The sequence below is a fragment of the Filicampus tigris genome, chromosome 16, assembly GCF_054856515.1.
Source record: "Filicampus tigris isolate MCC_2025a chromosome 16, RoL_Ftig_1.0, whole genome shotgun sequence".
NCBI classification, from domain to species: domain Eukaryota; kingdom Metazoa; phylum Chordata; class Actinopteri; order Syngnathiformes; family Syngnathidae; genus Filicampus; species Filicampus tigris.
In genome coordinates, this window is record NC_141232.1 from 717391 (window position 1) to 732746 (window position 15356).

General features: G+C 49.2%; 1 protein-coding gene across 6 annotated transcripts in view; it reads right to left on the bottom strand.

Annotated features, from left to right (window-relative positions):
• The window catches only part of sdk2a (sidekick cell adhesion molecule 2a), a 100749-nt gene that overhangs the window by 33840 nt on the left and 51553 nt on the right, over positions 1–15356 (bottom strand). For 4 of the 6 annotated variants that reach the window (XM_086055461.1, XM_086055459.1, XM_086055458.1 and 1 more), the window contains exons 2-5: positions 6321–6483; positions 5861–5967; positions 5057–5204; positions 1513–1646 (exon numbers count right to left, since the gene is read on the bottom strand). In XM_086055461.1, the coding sequence (XP_085911587.1) occupies positions 1513–1646; positions 5057–5204; positions 5861–5967; positions 6321–6483 (552 nt within the window). The remainder of the gene's footprint in view (positions 1–1512; positions 1647–5056; positions 5205–5860; positions 5968–6320; positions 6484–15356) is intronic. The other 2 variants (XM_086055460.1, XM_086055457.1) reach the window with 1 other exon arrangement.

Sequence of the window (15356 nt, forward strand, 5' to 3'; positions counted from 1 at the left end):
TAAAATCTTCAACACGGGCCCACCGGCTATCAATCTAATGAAGAGCTCAAAGAATAGTGAGCGGCTGGGCTTGCATTTGCAGCGTCGGCGAGGCGGACGGCACATTTGGGGCCCACAAAACAGCTTGGGACTTCCACGTGCTTTATGAGCGCGCAACAATGCATGCATGCATCATGTTGAGAGCTGGCTCGAGCAGCGTTGCGTTCCCTTTGCCTAACCCTGGCAAATGAAAGGGCCAGGGCAAGCTTGCGCTACTCTCGCTTCCAAAGGATTAAGCAAGGGTGGTTTTGGTGGGTCTTTCATTTTCGAAATAGCCTTCTTTTGTATTATTTCAGTCGACCGCGCATACTCGCAGTTCGGCAAGGTGCGGTTTTAAAAAAAACCCAAAAACTTCCGACTGCAACTAACTAGTGTGTTATGAATCGATTGATCTGTCAATTATTTTGTTGATTAATCGGATAAAATACATGTTTTAATTTCCATCCCTCGATTCAAAAACATGCCATTTTTTTGAAAGGGACATCGATTAACAATGATCGAGTTAGTCTTTTGTTGATCGTTGTTTTCCAAAGTAAAAGCAAATGTTCGATTTTGATTCAACATCGAGATATGCCGTCAGTCACTAACCCTAACCCTAACCCTAACCCTAACCCTAACCCTAACCCTAACCCTAACCCTCATGGAGCTTGACAGAAATTGGACCATTTTTACGATTAAGAAGCTAGTATTTAGATCATTTGGACAACTTTCAATTAAAAACAAAGTATCTAAACGATTCATCGACCTTTTTAGATGGGGTGTGTGTCATGTTTGGTTTGTTTTGATTTTGGGCTTTCTTTAGTTTGATGTTTTGCTCAGTGTTCTGTGTCTGTCTCGTCATGATTATTGTGTCCACCTGTGTGCCTTCCACTCCCTCCTGTTGGCCAATCAGCTCCCTCCTACCTGGTGGTCCTTGTCCAGGTGTTTCTCGTCAGTGTGCTTGTATTTAAGTTGCTAGTTTTTGTTCAGTTCTTGTCGGGTCATTGTCGTGTAGTCGCTGTCCTCCTAGTCCTTGTCAGTCATTTCAATTGTTTTTGAACTGAGTTCCCTCTCGTCCGGTCAAGCCTCGTCACCAGGCCAAGCAACCGGTCAATCGTATTCCTTTTCTTTTCATTAAAATCCCATCAACTGTCCTCCTGCTTCGCCTCCCTGCATTTGGGTTTCCCCTCCACGCCAAACCCTGACAGCGTGGGCAGAAATGACTCCTGTGTTTTGGCTCTTTGTGGCGGAGCGCATTGCCGACGCCCAGTTTGCCGTTTGCAAAACCGTTGACAGAAAACAAAAACTCAAGTGTTGCTTGCTTTGGACATGCGCAAACAATCAGGAGTAGGGTGTGAAGCGGGCAGCGTTAAGAAGGGCTCGATCACGGCGCCGACGTTCACGCAACGGCACGTGAATGCCGCGAGCAAGGCGGCAAGCGGCGGCCGCAGCGTGCGCGCGCGCGCGCGCGCGCGCGCGTATACGCGCACGTACTCTCCACGGCCAGCGTGACGGGTTGACTGGTTTTGTTCTCGCCGTTCTTGTCGTTGACGGCCTGCGCGTAGTAGCGGCCGGCGTCGGGCGCCACCGTGGACAGGATGACCAGCGTGTTGTCCAGGCTGATGGCGCTACAAATACAAAACAAAAACAACAAAACAAACACACAGGCAAGACGGCGGTTAGACGTGCATCTTTTGCTCGACGCTCTCCAAACGGATGCCGGCAAAAATAAATGAATAAATCATCATGACACTTTCACAACTTTTTCTTGCTGTAATAATTCAGGCCAGACCCCTTAAAGTTAGAAAAGTTTGAAATGTTTCCCGCTTTCTGGTCCTAACTTTATTCTGGTAAAATAGTTCTGGTGGGATGACATTTGTTCTTGAAAAATGACACGTTTGAGTTCGAAATCAATTGTGATGTGACGTGACTTTTGTTCCTGCAATACGACTTTTCCCCAAATGCTTTTTTTCCCCAATAAGAAAATGATGACTAATTCTCATATGGTGATTGTCCAGACAACACGACAAAAGAAAATATGGATTACATACGTTAATGAGTCATTTCGTTTCAGGGCCGACGTTTGGCCTTGTTAAATGTTTGTTTCTGCACCGCCGTTTGAAATTATGAACGTGATCCGCCTTCTTTCTTGCGAAACTTTGCTCATCAATACAAATGACTTCTCATCATGACGTGATGGTTTTTTTCCCCCTCTAAGAATGTTAACAGTCTTCTTCTGTTGACACTTGCAGTCAATTGTGTTGACGTGAGACTTTTTTCCCCTCTTGTAAACAAACTTCCTTCCTTCTTTCTTACAACATTGCGTGGCGAGCAATTATTTTCTTTTGAGAGTTGCTCTAATACTCGTCGCATGAGTCTACATAAAGTGATGGCTGCAACAGATGGCCGCTAATTGGCCAAGCAGATGAAGTTCCCCAATTAAGCAAACACACACGCACGCGCGCGCGCGCTGTATATCCTGTTTGAAAAGCCACTGTGATGGATGACATGATCATCCTGCCCAAATATCTTCCGCTTGCTTATTTCCCTCCTCATTCCATCGCAAATCATGAAGCCATGACCAAGAGGAGAAGAAACAACCATTGCAGTCAATCCCTTTCCCTTGCCTTGTGTTTGTGTGTGCGCGCGTGCGTGCGTGCGTGCGTGAGCGCCTCCACAAGGACGGCCGGATGCCGTTTGGGGTTGACGGTCTCATGTGAGAGGAGCCCATTAAATGAGAGCTGACGCTAAGCACACAGCCAGATTAGGCTCGACAAAACTGCCAGCATCTGCCCGATCGGTGCTGGATAAACAAACACATGCGGGGCACCCAAACACACACACACACACATTTTGCCATCTCGGTTTGTGCATACCAATGCGCCTTACTTAACGCAGCGCGAGCAAATGGGCGGTGAAATGTGTCCGGTCTGCAGCCTCAGTGGCCATATTGCGGTGGGCGAGTCGTCGCGTGTCCCTCGCTGGCCAGCAGAGAGTGAAAAATTGCTTCCTCAAGTAAGAGTAACACTGCCACTTTGGAATGATACGGCTCAAGTCCAAGTCAAGAGTCGTCGTCCGAATCATGACTCGAGCGCAGGGAAGAATTGTACGACAGAGTAATTGACGCTCAAATACGATAACGATATACGAAATATTACGAGTTAGGAGAATACGAGCATTTGGGGATAAAAGTACTTCGGAAGTGGGTGTCATTGATTGGGGGCGTCCCCCGCCTACTGCCCGAAGACGGCTGGGATAGGCCCCAGCACGCCCCGCGACCCTTGTGAGGAGAAGCGCTATCCATAATGGATGGATGGATGGACGGATGTTTCAAACGTAGCGGCGGTATCGATTACTTGGTATTGGTATTGGCGAGTACTCTGGTATTGGTTTGAAAACAAACCAAAAAAAGACACCTAGATAATAGCATAAATACCTGGTGGCTACTTTGCATATTTTGTCCGTCGGCGGGGCCGGTGTGGAACGTAAACGGCGCCGTACACGATGGAATACGAAATCAGGATGGCATGAGCATTTCTTTCTTGTCAGACTCCCCAGCCCAGGCAACACAAGATGTATTCTCAATTTATTCTGGTTGCATTGCACATTTTTTCCTCCATTTGCGTTTTGTCGTAAAATTGCCAATGAGTCCCATCAGATTGTAAATCGATTCTTGTAAAATCTCACAATAGCTCAAGTCAAAGAAAAAAAAAAAGATGGCATGTATCATTAATTACAAATGACTCCGCACTGGCCATTTCCCACATTTTGGTCCCACAGTTGGCCCTGAGTGACGGCTTGCGGGCCGATCGGTGGCGCAAAGTGGCGCCGACGTCGAAGCCGCCGCCCACCTGCCGCCGCATAAATAATGCAGGAGGCGCTCGCTCGCTCGCTCCCAGAGCTGGCACACCTCGCGCTATTTGTGCGGACGGATAAATGAATCCCAGGTGAGCGCTGCCCTGGCCAAGAAAGACTCTTCGGGGAGTTGGAAGCACGTTCCCACGCACACGTGCAGCCTGCAAGCCAAACTTGACTCTCCTGATATTAGAAATGTATTCTGGGAACATTCTCTTTTTTTCCTGAGGAATTGTGATTTTATTCTGGGAACGTGACAATTTGGAAAAATCTGAAATAAATACATACATACAATTGTGACATACTCTTATAACACTGGAAATATTCCATGTCCACCCGCAACTTCTCTCAATTCCGGTCATATTCTCAACCATTTTTTTCTCTCGGGCTTTCCGTATTTTCGGAGCTATCGGTTGGCCTTTTTTTTCACAGTTTGTCTGGTCCTGCAACTTTCGCGACACCGAGGTGCACTAAACGCACGTAGTGGCAGGACCAGCCAAGCTGTGAACGCAAGTGCCCAAACAAAGCGCTGTTTGTTTTGAACACACAAGGTGTAACTCCTTTTGCTTCACGTTCAGTAATGCAGATCCAAATCTCCCCGTACGACATCGTCACAGAATTAAGGCCGCAGTACGGTATTGTAGCGAAAAAAGAAAAACAAAACTTGTCACCTTGCATGTCATCTTCCTGCCACCATTTTTATTGACTTGTTGTGTCACACTGTCGGCCCCACCAAAGATTTTTGGCGCCGCCACTGGCTGCAATCTGCTGCTTGACTTCTTAAATATGACAAACTCTTTAGCTTCGATATGAGAACATTTTCAGGTTTAAACCTGAATAGATTGTCCAGTTCAACCAGCGTCAGGGTTGAGACAGACACGCAGAAATTCAGAGCATACGCACGCGCATATTGGCGCACACAAAGCCAGTGGAGGATGAGAGCTAGCTGTCCGTCCGTCAAAAGTAGCATCAAGTGAGGCCCTTTTGGCCAATCGGCCGTAATTGGTTCCCCCGCCGCCGGATAGGTGCCGAGCCTTCAATCAACAATCACGGGGGCGCTATACTGTCGGAATCATGCAGATCAGCGCCGCGAGGCTACGCTGCTCACAATGGCCGCAAAACTGCGGCAAGGGTGCAAAGCCGCGCCGGCGAGTTGAGGCTGACCGAGGTGGGAGGAGCTTACATGCGGCTGCTGGAGGGGATCTTGCGTCCGTCGCGGAACCACGTGATCTGAGGCTTGGGGAAGCTGTGGATGCGCGGCGCCTGGATCAGGGCGCCGTCGCCCTGCGACACCGCCTGAGCGCGCTCGCCCTCCACGAAGCTGCTCATGTCTACGTTGGAGAAGGCACAGGCGCACGGTCACGAGGTGCACCTAATCGAGTGGCCGCTGCATGAGTGAGTGGAAGAAAAGCTGTGCGTTTGTCATGCGGATCTCCAGCGTCACCGTGGCTCATCCATATCCTGTGCGCGTGATGAGCACTTACGACAAAACAGTCGTCCCTCTCTCCATCCCGTCGCATGCGCAAATGGAGAGTAGCTAGCAAGAGGCTAAATGAATGTATGGGCTGTATATGTATCTATGTATAGTTTAGACTGTATGTACAAATAAATTCATCTTTAATTGTATACATGTATGCTATAGTTTGAATGCATACGATGCACGCATACAATGCATGTACATTTTATCTATAGTATATTCAAGCAATACACAAAAAAGCCTGTGAACAACACATATACATACTGTACATACACTGTACATAAATATCTACATACCCGCATTTATATATATATGTACATATATATATATATATATATACGTACATATATATGTACATATATATATATATATTTATATATATATATATATATATATATGTATATGTATAGCACATATATGTATAGTATACACACACATATACTGTATATACACAGGCATAGGAGGATCGTGTCTTAAGTATGAGCTGGGGAAGCAAAGCGGCACACTTACAGGCCACCCTCACTTCAGTGCTGCACTGCATGATGGCCCCCACCCGGTTCCTGACGATGCAGCGGTAGTGGCCGGCGTGCGATCGGTCCAGCGAAGGGATCAGGTACCTACGCGCAACACGAATACGCAAATACGATACTTGGGACAATTATACAAGATGAGATTTTGGGAGTGCCACTCATCCATCAGCAGCAGCCAGAGTGACCGCCACATTTGCGGGGATGCTCCACATTCAATAAGCTGATATAATAATAATAATGATAATAATATATAATCATTCCTTCTTTGAAGCAGAAGCTGACAAAAGCTTGTGCACGTATGTGCCCACAAGAGGGGGGCAGAGGCCACATCTCGCGCATGTTGAATGGCACGACCAGCGATACAAATGTGAATATGTTCAGTCCCAGGGCTGAAACAAACAAGAAAAAGCTTCGGGAGACACGCCCTCGTTCTTGCTCACCTGTATTCCAGCGAAAAGCGCGTGAGCTCGGTGCCGTTGTAGATCCACTTGAACTCCAGAGGCCAGCTGCCCTCCGCCATGCAGGTGAGGACCAGACGGTTGCCCTCCAGGTGAACCTGGATCTGAGGGGGCTCCATCTTGAAATAAGGCGGCACGTCATCTACTGGACACACAGAGTGGGCGCAAGGTCAGGAAACGGCCGGCCACTTTGCTAACCCCAACGCACCCGCGGCAATTCCCAGGAAATGAGGAGCCCGAGCCAGCCATTTCCATCCCCCCCCCTCCATCAGCTGCACTGATTGAGACCTCGAAGGTCAGCAGAGGAGCACGCTGCCAAAAGGCGCACCGAATAAGTTGTTACTGCGAAACGAGAGAGAGAGAGAGAGAAAAAAAGCAGCTTATTCTTTTATTTCTAATGGATATGTTCGGGCCAAAGAGGCAGCGAGGGGCAAATTGCGCACAGCAGAGGAACGTGTAAATGAAGCACAAATGGACGCACGCACGCACGCACGCACGCACGCATGAGGGCTTTGGCAAGAGGAAGCGGAAAAGCGGAGGAAATAATGAAAAAGTAGAACGGCACTCAGTAGAGCGCAAGACCATCGCCAAGGCCAAGCAATTGTAATTTGGATTAGCTCCAAATTTGACACCATCATTTTGCCACTCAACCCACCTCCCGCATGTGCGCACATTTTGCTGGGATATGTTGAAAAAAGAGGTTGAATTAAAAGTTACTAAAACTGCTACCTGGGTGTCATAGTCGGTGCCTTTTGGACGGCATTTCTCCTGTTCAGGGTCACGGGTGACAAACACACTCACGCTTGGAACGGAACCCACTAAACCATCGGTGACTGTCAAAACAATCGGTTCTCCAAATTGTGTCGACCCTAATCTTGGCGCGCCAGCTTCCCCCCACCTTCCCAAAATGTCGAATGGAGATTCGGTACACATGTGAGAATGGTTGTTTGTCTTTTTCCAATTTTGTCATGTGCCCCGGCGACAAGAAAGGCCATTCTGGTCGACGTGCCCTGCAATTAGCTGGCAACCACTCCGGCGTAGGGCGCTTCTCGCCCGACGTCAGCGGGGACAGATTCCCCCTCAACAAGTCTGCAGTCTAAGAAAGCACAACACCGCCTCCGCTGACGATAAAGAGATCATTGAGAGTCACTGTGGATACCATTGATTTGTTAACTAGACAGCTTTTTCCAAGACTTCTTTGAAGAGCCAGCTAACAAGGTACTGTCATTAGATATAGCTGCAAAGATGGGACAGTAGCTAGATGATAGCAAGATAGACGATAGCTCATGGCTGGATAGACAGCTCGATAACCGATTGGCTGATCATACATCACTTGGCAGCATTTTGAAGCTTTCTTTCTCGAGTGAGCTATCAAGACCGCTGTATCTCTATACAGAGACAGATAAAGACAACCAAAGACAGATACAATCGTAGTTAGCCAACTCTGTGGACAAATGACAGCGCGATGATAGTGAGACAGACGCTAGCTCACTAGCCGGGTAGCTCGATGGGTAGATAGATTTCGCGTGGCCCTACTTAATAATGCTCAAAATATCCCCTGCGTGAGAAAAGAGAGGCTCAGGCAGGTGAAGAGGCGTCTGCACGGGATTGGAGTGGAGCAAAAACGCAAAGTTTCCCGGTTTTAAAACCTCTTTCTCTGACAGGGTGATTTATGCTTTGTGCCCGCTGTTATTTATCTTTATAGGTCCCTAATGCAGCCACATTATATGGGCTCCCTTCCACGCAAACAGCCGCGCACACACAAACACCTTTAAGGTGAAGACAAAGCGCTTTCATTTCACTTGATGAAAAAGGCCTGATCAGACGTATTGATCCGTCTGCCGCGCCAGCCACGGGCGACACCGAGCCGATCGCGCCGGCGTTTAGTCGGACGGTGTGTGTGTGTGTGTGTGTGTGTGTGTGTGTGTGTGTGTGTGTGTGCGCGAGCCGGCGCGTGCGCGTGTGTGCTAATTAGACCCCGTACAAATTGTAAGCCACCGAGGCCTGCGGCATGCCTGGTTGCGGCCAAACATTGGCCAACCCTTTGCTGATTGCTGGAAACCTTCTCCCGCCCTGTCTCCACAAATAAGTTAGCACCTTAAGATTTATGGCGCTGAAAGCAGAGGACGCTGTGGCGGAATTGGGGGTGCGCGAGGGCAGCCTCGCTGAGCCGGAACAGCGGTACGGAAAATTGAACCTGATTGCAACTGTAAATAAGAATGAATGTGCACCTCTGTGTGTCACACCGGCAGTCATTCATGCACACAAATGGCCCCAAACACTCCCCTACGGGAAACTGCATTCAGTCCCCATTTGTGTCCAGCGCAAACACACCGCTCACAAAACATGGACGTGACACAAAAGCCACTTTCACATAACATTCAGCGTTGGAACAGTAGAATCGGGATTTATGATTTTAACTCACCCAAGTGGAACGCTGCTGCCCAGTCCCAATTGCGTGTTGGCACGGCAAACGCAGCTTGCCCCACGAAGGCAATGAGATGCAGGACAGATGCTTTTGACAAATAGAATGGCGGGCAGTGAGTCTCCAGCATGGATGCCACCGTTTGATTTCTGGTACTGTGTTGCAAGCCGGCAAATTCCTGTACCGCCCCATCGGCGCCCAAGGATTTCCCTCAGGGACTGCCTACCAAACAAGGCGTCTTCGTCTAAGGTCACGAGTTAAAGTCCAGGTTTGGCATCCATAATGCAAGACAAAGTGCGCCAGGACTCTAAAGGCTTGGACTTCGATATCAGGAAAAAGCAAACACTTCGTCTCCGGTTCAGCGACTCCTTTACTCCCCATGCTCTGCCCAGACATCCGTTGACCTCATGAGCAGACTCGCCAGAAGAAAAATGTCGCACATCAGTGGACAACCGTGCTCTTTTTGCGGAACCCGGAAGAAAATGAGGCCCGGGTGGAAATTGCAAACCGTGCATACAAATGTACGATCTTCAACAAAGATATGGAAGTCCGGAACGCACTCAATGTTAGTGTGGCAACTCCCCAAAAATCAGCTAGTTGCAACAGATAACCCTTTGGTTCTGAGCCTAATGAGCAGGTTGTGGTAGAAAGCGCTTAAGTCTGCCTGTCTGATGTCATTTGCAGTTTGTGCCCGTGCAACACTCAGCAAGGAGAGATCAGAAAATGCTACAGCTCCTGCCAGCGGCTATCAAGTCTCTCCAATAAATCCCGCCAGCCCTGAGCGGGATACGCACTTTCAGGAAGCGCAGTACACCGAGCTGGATCGAGACTGTACCTTTGCGATGACAAATACTCACGATTGGCGCCGTGGGAGGGATGTTAAGTAAACAATGACATTTGATGCAACCTGGTGAATATTTACATGTAGTCGGCGCGGCTCACAACACCCCAGCGCCCAAAAAAGAAGACAAAAAAATCTCACTCAGTAGGAAAGATAAAATGTCCCCGTGACACTCGTTGCATCATTTGACACAAAATTCGGCGAACGTGTCTCCGGCGCTCGTGCCAATCGAATGGGAAGTCAACCTTTTTGGCTAGAAGCGGCTATTTGGCATTTTCACCGATTCTTACTGTGGCATTTGCCCAAATGAGACCCAATCGGAAGCAAGTTTCCAAGACAGTTGCTAAACAGACGCTACATTGCCAAGCTGTTTTGCAAATGCCCTCAAATATGGGCAGAGCATGGTGTCAATCTTTGACATCAGTTGTCTGAATATGGAAAGTTAGAAAAGAAATTGGAGCCCAACGGCAGTTTTACTAATCGACACAAAATCCAGCCAACGGCTCAATCGTCCGAGGAGCCACCAGGCCTGTCACTTCTGACGATGCACAGCGAGCTATTTTCTAACGTCAGCGTACTCCGTGGCTGGATCTCAGCACTGGATGCCGGTTTGCACGCGTAAACACGAAAACCTCGGCATCTAGGTTTGCTGATGCAGATGCGTGCGGGTAGCAGAGCGCCCCGCAAACATTAAAGGTGTCAGATCTGCGCGTCGCGGCTTCTTCCGACGTCATCCGCTGCAAATCGGAGTTGTCAACTGTCTTTGAAGCTACAAATGGAATCTACTGTACAGTGCGGCGTACACTACACTGACCTATTTACGTGCTTGCGAGACTTGCCAGCATGATGAAAAGAAAAGAGGGCATCGTTTGCGGACAAGACATGATGAGGAAAATGAAATGGGAGGACTGTCGCTTCCTTCATTCCGGTGACGAATGGGAGGACGGCGGCGGCTTTGGCAGGTGCATGATGACCACTTCGGGCTTGGAAACGCACGGAAAAGCTCGACGAGTAGCCGGGAATTCCCCCCGCAACTGATGGAAGCCACCGGACGCGGTTGAGCGGAAGGGAAGTGGGCGGGAGGGGACGCTCGCCCGGCCTCGGTGCAGAACAAGCCTGGGGAACACCGATGCGGCACATTTGGAGCGAAGGATGGAAATCAGGAGTGCGCAGACCTCCACCAAGGCATAACAATGCTAATTTGGATCCTCCTGCATATGCCTGAAGTTGCCATTAAAATTCATGAATGGGAAGAGGAAAATATCTCCTACGTGGCTTTTGGCCTGAAACTGAAAACGGGACTGACTCCTTGTGACTTTTTTTTCCCCAACAACGGCTTTCTTCTTGCCACACTTCCATAAAGACCAGATTTAAGACGTGCATGACTAATAGCTGTCCTGCGGGCAGATACCCCCCCCCCCCCCCCCCCCCAAGCTGTGGGTCTCAGCGGCTGGTCCAAAGTTACCGTCGGCCTATTGGATGCTTCTCTGATCAGCGCTCTCCCCGTCCGGCCTATCAGTTTAGGTTGGTCGCCGTTTCTTGGCGGCTTTGCGCCAAGGATGATGTACTGAATGCATTGAATGAGTGGTTAGCACAGTTAGAAAAGGTTTACATTTTTGACTATAGTTAGGTTTTTTCCGAAATGCTTCGTTATAGTTCTTTTTTTTTTTTTTTTCCCTTTGCGGCATGTTGTCAAAAGGTCAACACTTTTACAAGACAGTATATTTTTCGGTCCTTGGTTGACGATGGTACCTTTATATAACGTTTCGAAGTTATCAAAGGTCAGCAGTGAACTAGCTTGCGCAACGGTGTAAGAACATGTACCTGGTCACGTGGCACAAGAAGCAACCCTGTTCATTCATGTCCTGGATGTGTTTTTCATCCAGATAGTTAGTGTAATTAGCACTTGACTGTTGCTTTAGCTTGGTTGTGACTTCATTGGTGATGTAGCTCCACTAAGATGCCCAGTTGCACACACACAAGCGCTCATAGAATGTTCACAGCCACGACACCAAGATAGGGCATCTTAGCGGTTGAAACAAAAGCTCGCCGCATTGCCCATTGCTCCACACCGGCGAGCAAACACACAGCATGGCGTTCACGCTGGGCTTTTTGTCTCCTTCACCGGGGAGCTCTTCATGCCCTGCGTTTAATCCTGCGCCACCTGTACTGGAGGAGCCCACGGCATGGCATGGTCGCTTTCCAGCAAAATGATGCGTCTAAGGGGACCGCTGCCACCGCCACCGCCACCGCCACTGCCACTGCCGCCTGTTGAATCATTGCAGGATCTTCTTCTTGTTTCTTTTCTTTTGCCTCGTTGCACTTTTTCACACAGTACCTCCTTAACTTTGGGGTACTATTTCTAGTGCCTCAGCCAGGGTTCCAAGATGATCTGAACAGCCTTGCATCAGTCCCAAAACAGCGTACCCATTTGTACACAAAAGGACGTTCCAACTCTTTGATTCCTCCGTCCATTTTGGGTGGCAGTCGATCTGGAGCCTGTCCCAGCTGATTTTGGACTTCCTGGACTGCTTGCGAGCCAATCCTAGTCCAGTGAATGCTACAAATGATTGCGCTATTCCTAATGGTGGCTCTCTATGCAGTATAGTTCCTTCTGCAAGATGAACATAAACATGTTGATCGGAATGGTGCGCGCGGTCCTTCATAATCAGCTCATTTGCACAGCAAAGTCTCCAGTGCCACAGCATGCCAACGCAAGCGGCTCCGTGTTGTTTGCGTTCCCACTCAAAGGAGTGAAAGATGATTTAGGGGCTATAAACATCGGGGAGGTGGTTGGGACGTGATTGACTGCCACTTATGCGGCGGCGTGCAGATGCTGATCCGTGGGCCATTTGTGGAAACCAACGTCAGCCATCTTGCTTCAGGGCTGGTCCTGCTTGTTTGGCATCCGCTCTCATGGGTGGCTTCACCCAGGCAGGTGGAGGACGAGCCCTCGCCTCACCTGGGCCGAGCCCTCGCCTCACCTCGGCCTCCCCCTCGTCCCTGCACACTTCTTGTTCTTTGTGTCATTCCTCTTTTGTCCTCTTGTAATGCGCCCCTCCGTCTCCCAACATTTCCCAGTGACGCGGTGTAAATCCAGGCGAGGCTGTTGTCACCGGGACAGAGTGACGGAGCGTCCTGACCTTCAGGCCCGCTCGCTGAACGAGGCCGCGCGTACCCGTCCTCAGGCGCCGAGCTCCTTATACTTTCTAATGCGCGTTTTTGCTTGCCACGCACTCAGACGTGCGGCCATAAGGGAGGTGTTAAATCACCATTTTGTGACGAGGGCCAAGGTCGCTGCCGTGACTGCTCTGTGACCCCCATCAAGAGTGGCTCGCCGTGACCCTTCGTGCATGTTAAAGTGCAATTGGAGAGGCTAAACGAAAGTGCTAAATTCTCCCAGGTGATCTGATGCACATGAGGCTGACGCTTCGGCGGAGAGCCTGCAAGTTCCGTTCACGTACACTGTATTTGTCCTTTGCTTGCAGCGGGCTTCTATTTCTACAGTGGCCACGTCACCTGAATTTCTGGAACGTGCAAGAGTCTATTACTAACCTATGCTAGCACAGTAGTAGAGTCAGAATTGCGCTGGTTTTCTCCAAAACATTCCAGTTTCCTACCACATCCAAAAGCATGAATATTAGCTTCAAGACTCGAAATTGTCCATCGTTGGCATTGAGAATGGCCGGTTGTCGCTATGTGCCTTGCCATTCACCGGTGACCAATCCAGGGTGCAGCCCGCGTCGTGCACAAAGTCAGCTGGGATAGGCCTCGACTCGCCTCAGCCGCAACCCTAATGACAGCAAAACCTTGAGAAAATGGATGGACGGGCTCCATTTGACTGCATCTTGTCATCTTATATGACGCATTTTTCTTCATTATCCTTCGTTTTCTTCACTTAGTGGCTGTTAAAAAACTCCCATGGCCGTCCTTCCTAATGGTGATGTGTTCAGGGTCCAATTAGAACACCCACTTAAGTTCCGCAAAAATGCGTCCTTGCCTAATCAGGTGTTGAGCAGACTCCATATTGTTGATGTCTCTTCTAAGGCCCCGTGCCTGGAACCCCCGCCAGGCTCCGAGCCGGGTTTAGCGGATCGCCACAGGTTTGTTGATGTGTAACTGATGCGATTAATTGAAGTGTGGCGTACAGCTCTGTGAGTCTCACTGTGAGGTCGGGGTGTGTGCGCGCGTGTGTGTGTGTGTGTGTGCGTGCGGGGGTGTGCGTGCGTGCGGGTGTGTGTGTGTGTGTGTGTGTTTGCGTGTGTGTGCTTGCGTGTGTGTGTGCGCGCGCGCGCGCGTGCTTAGGTGCGCCTATCTGATGCGGCAGCAGCACAATTAGAGGCAGTATCATCAGGCAGACAAATGGAGATTTAATTAGAAGTGAAGACGGGAGCGCAAGGCCAGTCAATGGGCAGCAGATTAAATTATCCGGACATAAATTTCACCCGGCGGCATGCTCAAAAGCCGCATGGCGACGGCTTTCCTGTTATGGAATTCTTCGACCGCCCCTTCCGAGTATATCCCTCCAATGCCTTGGTGATGCAAAACTATCCTTTGACTTGGAATGTTCTCCCTCTTTGGTGGTAGTGCAGAATCATTTGGCCTCAGAGAAAGCGTGTAGCCTCTCATCATGTCCTCCATCCACTTGTCTCCTAAGTCAGCGACAGTCTACGAAGCATCGAGGGACGCCCCCACGATAGCGGCGGCAGCGCAATTAGCGATTCCGTCTCCTGGGCACAGAACACGAGGACTGTTGTCGATTAATGAGTGCTCAGACAGACCTTGATGTATACTTGTAAAGCGGCCGCTAAACATTTGTAGATGAGGAGATCAGCTTTTGTCGGGGGAGGGAAGTTTTAAGGCCTTCTTCGGCGCAAACAATAGAAATGCTCCACTCATTATCGACTGCCCATGGCTGATTATTATTAAATGAAGGTTGCGCAGTGACTTGCAAAATGCATCCATCCATTTTCCATTGCGCTCGTCCCCACGCAAGGATAAAGTAAACACGAAAACCTCCGAACCGAGGACGGAGTCTACGGTCGACTGTGAGGCAGGTGTGCGAACCTGGTGGTCCCCAACCTTTTTCCCACCGCAGACCGGTTCATGGTCCGACTGGTGTTTTGAGGTTCAAGATTAAAAAATAGAAAAAGACATCAAAATAAAACTATCCTGAAAAATACAGTTGTGGCGGGGTCAGAAATCCTTTGAAAGTAAAGAAGTAGTTGCTATCCCACATCTATGACAGTCAGGCCCAACCTTTTTCTGAGCAAATTAGGAGGAACGATCGCTCCAGAAACACACCCCTCAAATCAGGATAGTCACTCAGGGTAATCGTTAATGGACACACAACAACCGGGTCTTTGCTGACGTCGGACGATCGGAAGTGCTGGAAAATGCTCACATTGCATATGTAGCCCGTTTACGATGGTGAATAAAAACGTTTACCTAATCCCTTTGACGTTGCTTGAAAGTAAAGAAATTACAAGAAAGCAGTAGCTAAACGACTGCAAGTAAGAAATAGCAAATACATTTTTAAAAAAGGGAGCGAAAGCAGCGTCGGGAAAAAGTGTCGGGGGGGGCATGTTTTTCTTCAAGGCATGGGAAGGTTGGAAGTGGGCCTGGGTGAATTTAGAAAGTAGGGCAAAGACTAATGGAGGAAAATAAACAACCGCACTGAAACGTTAATTCCACAGGGCCCCGGGTCATTAGAGTTAATACTGCGTGCTATGCCATCTGCCGGGATTGTTTA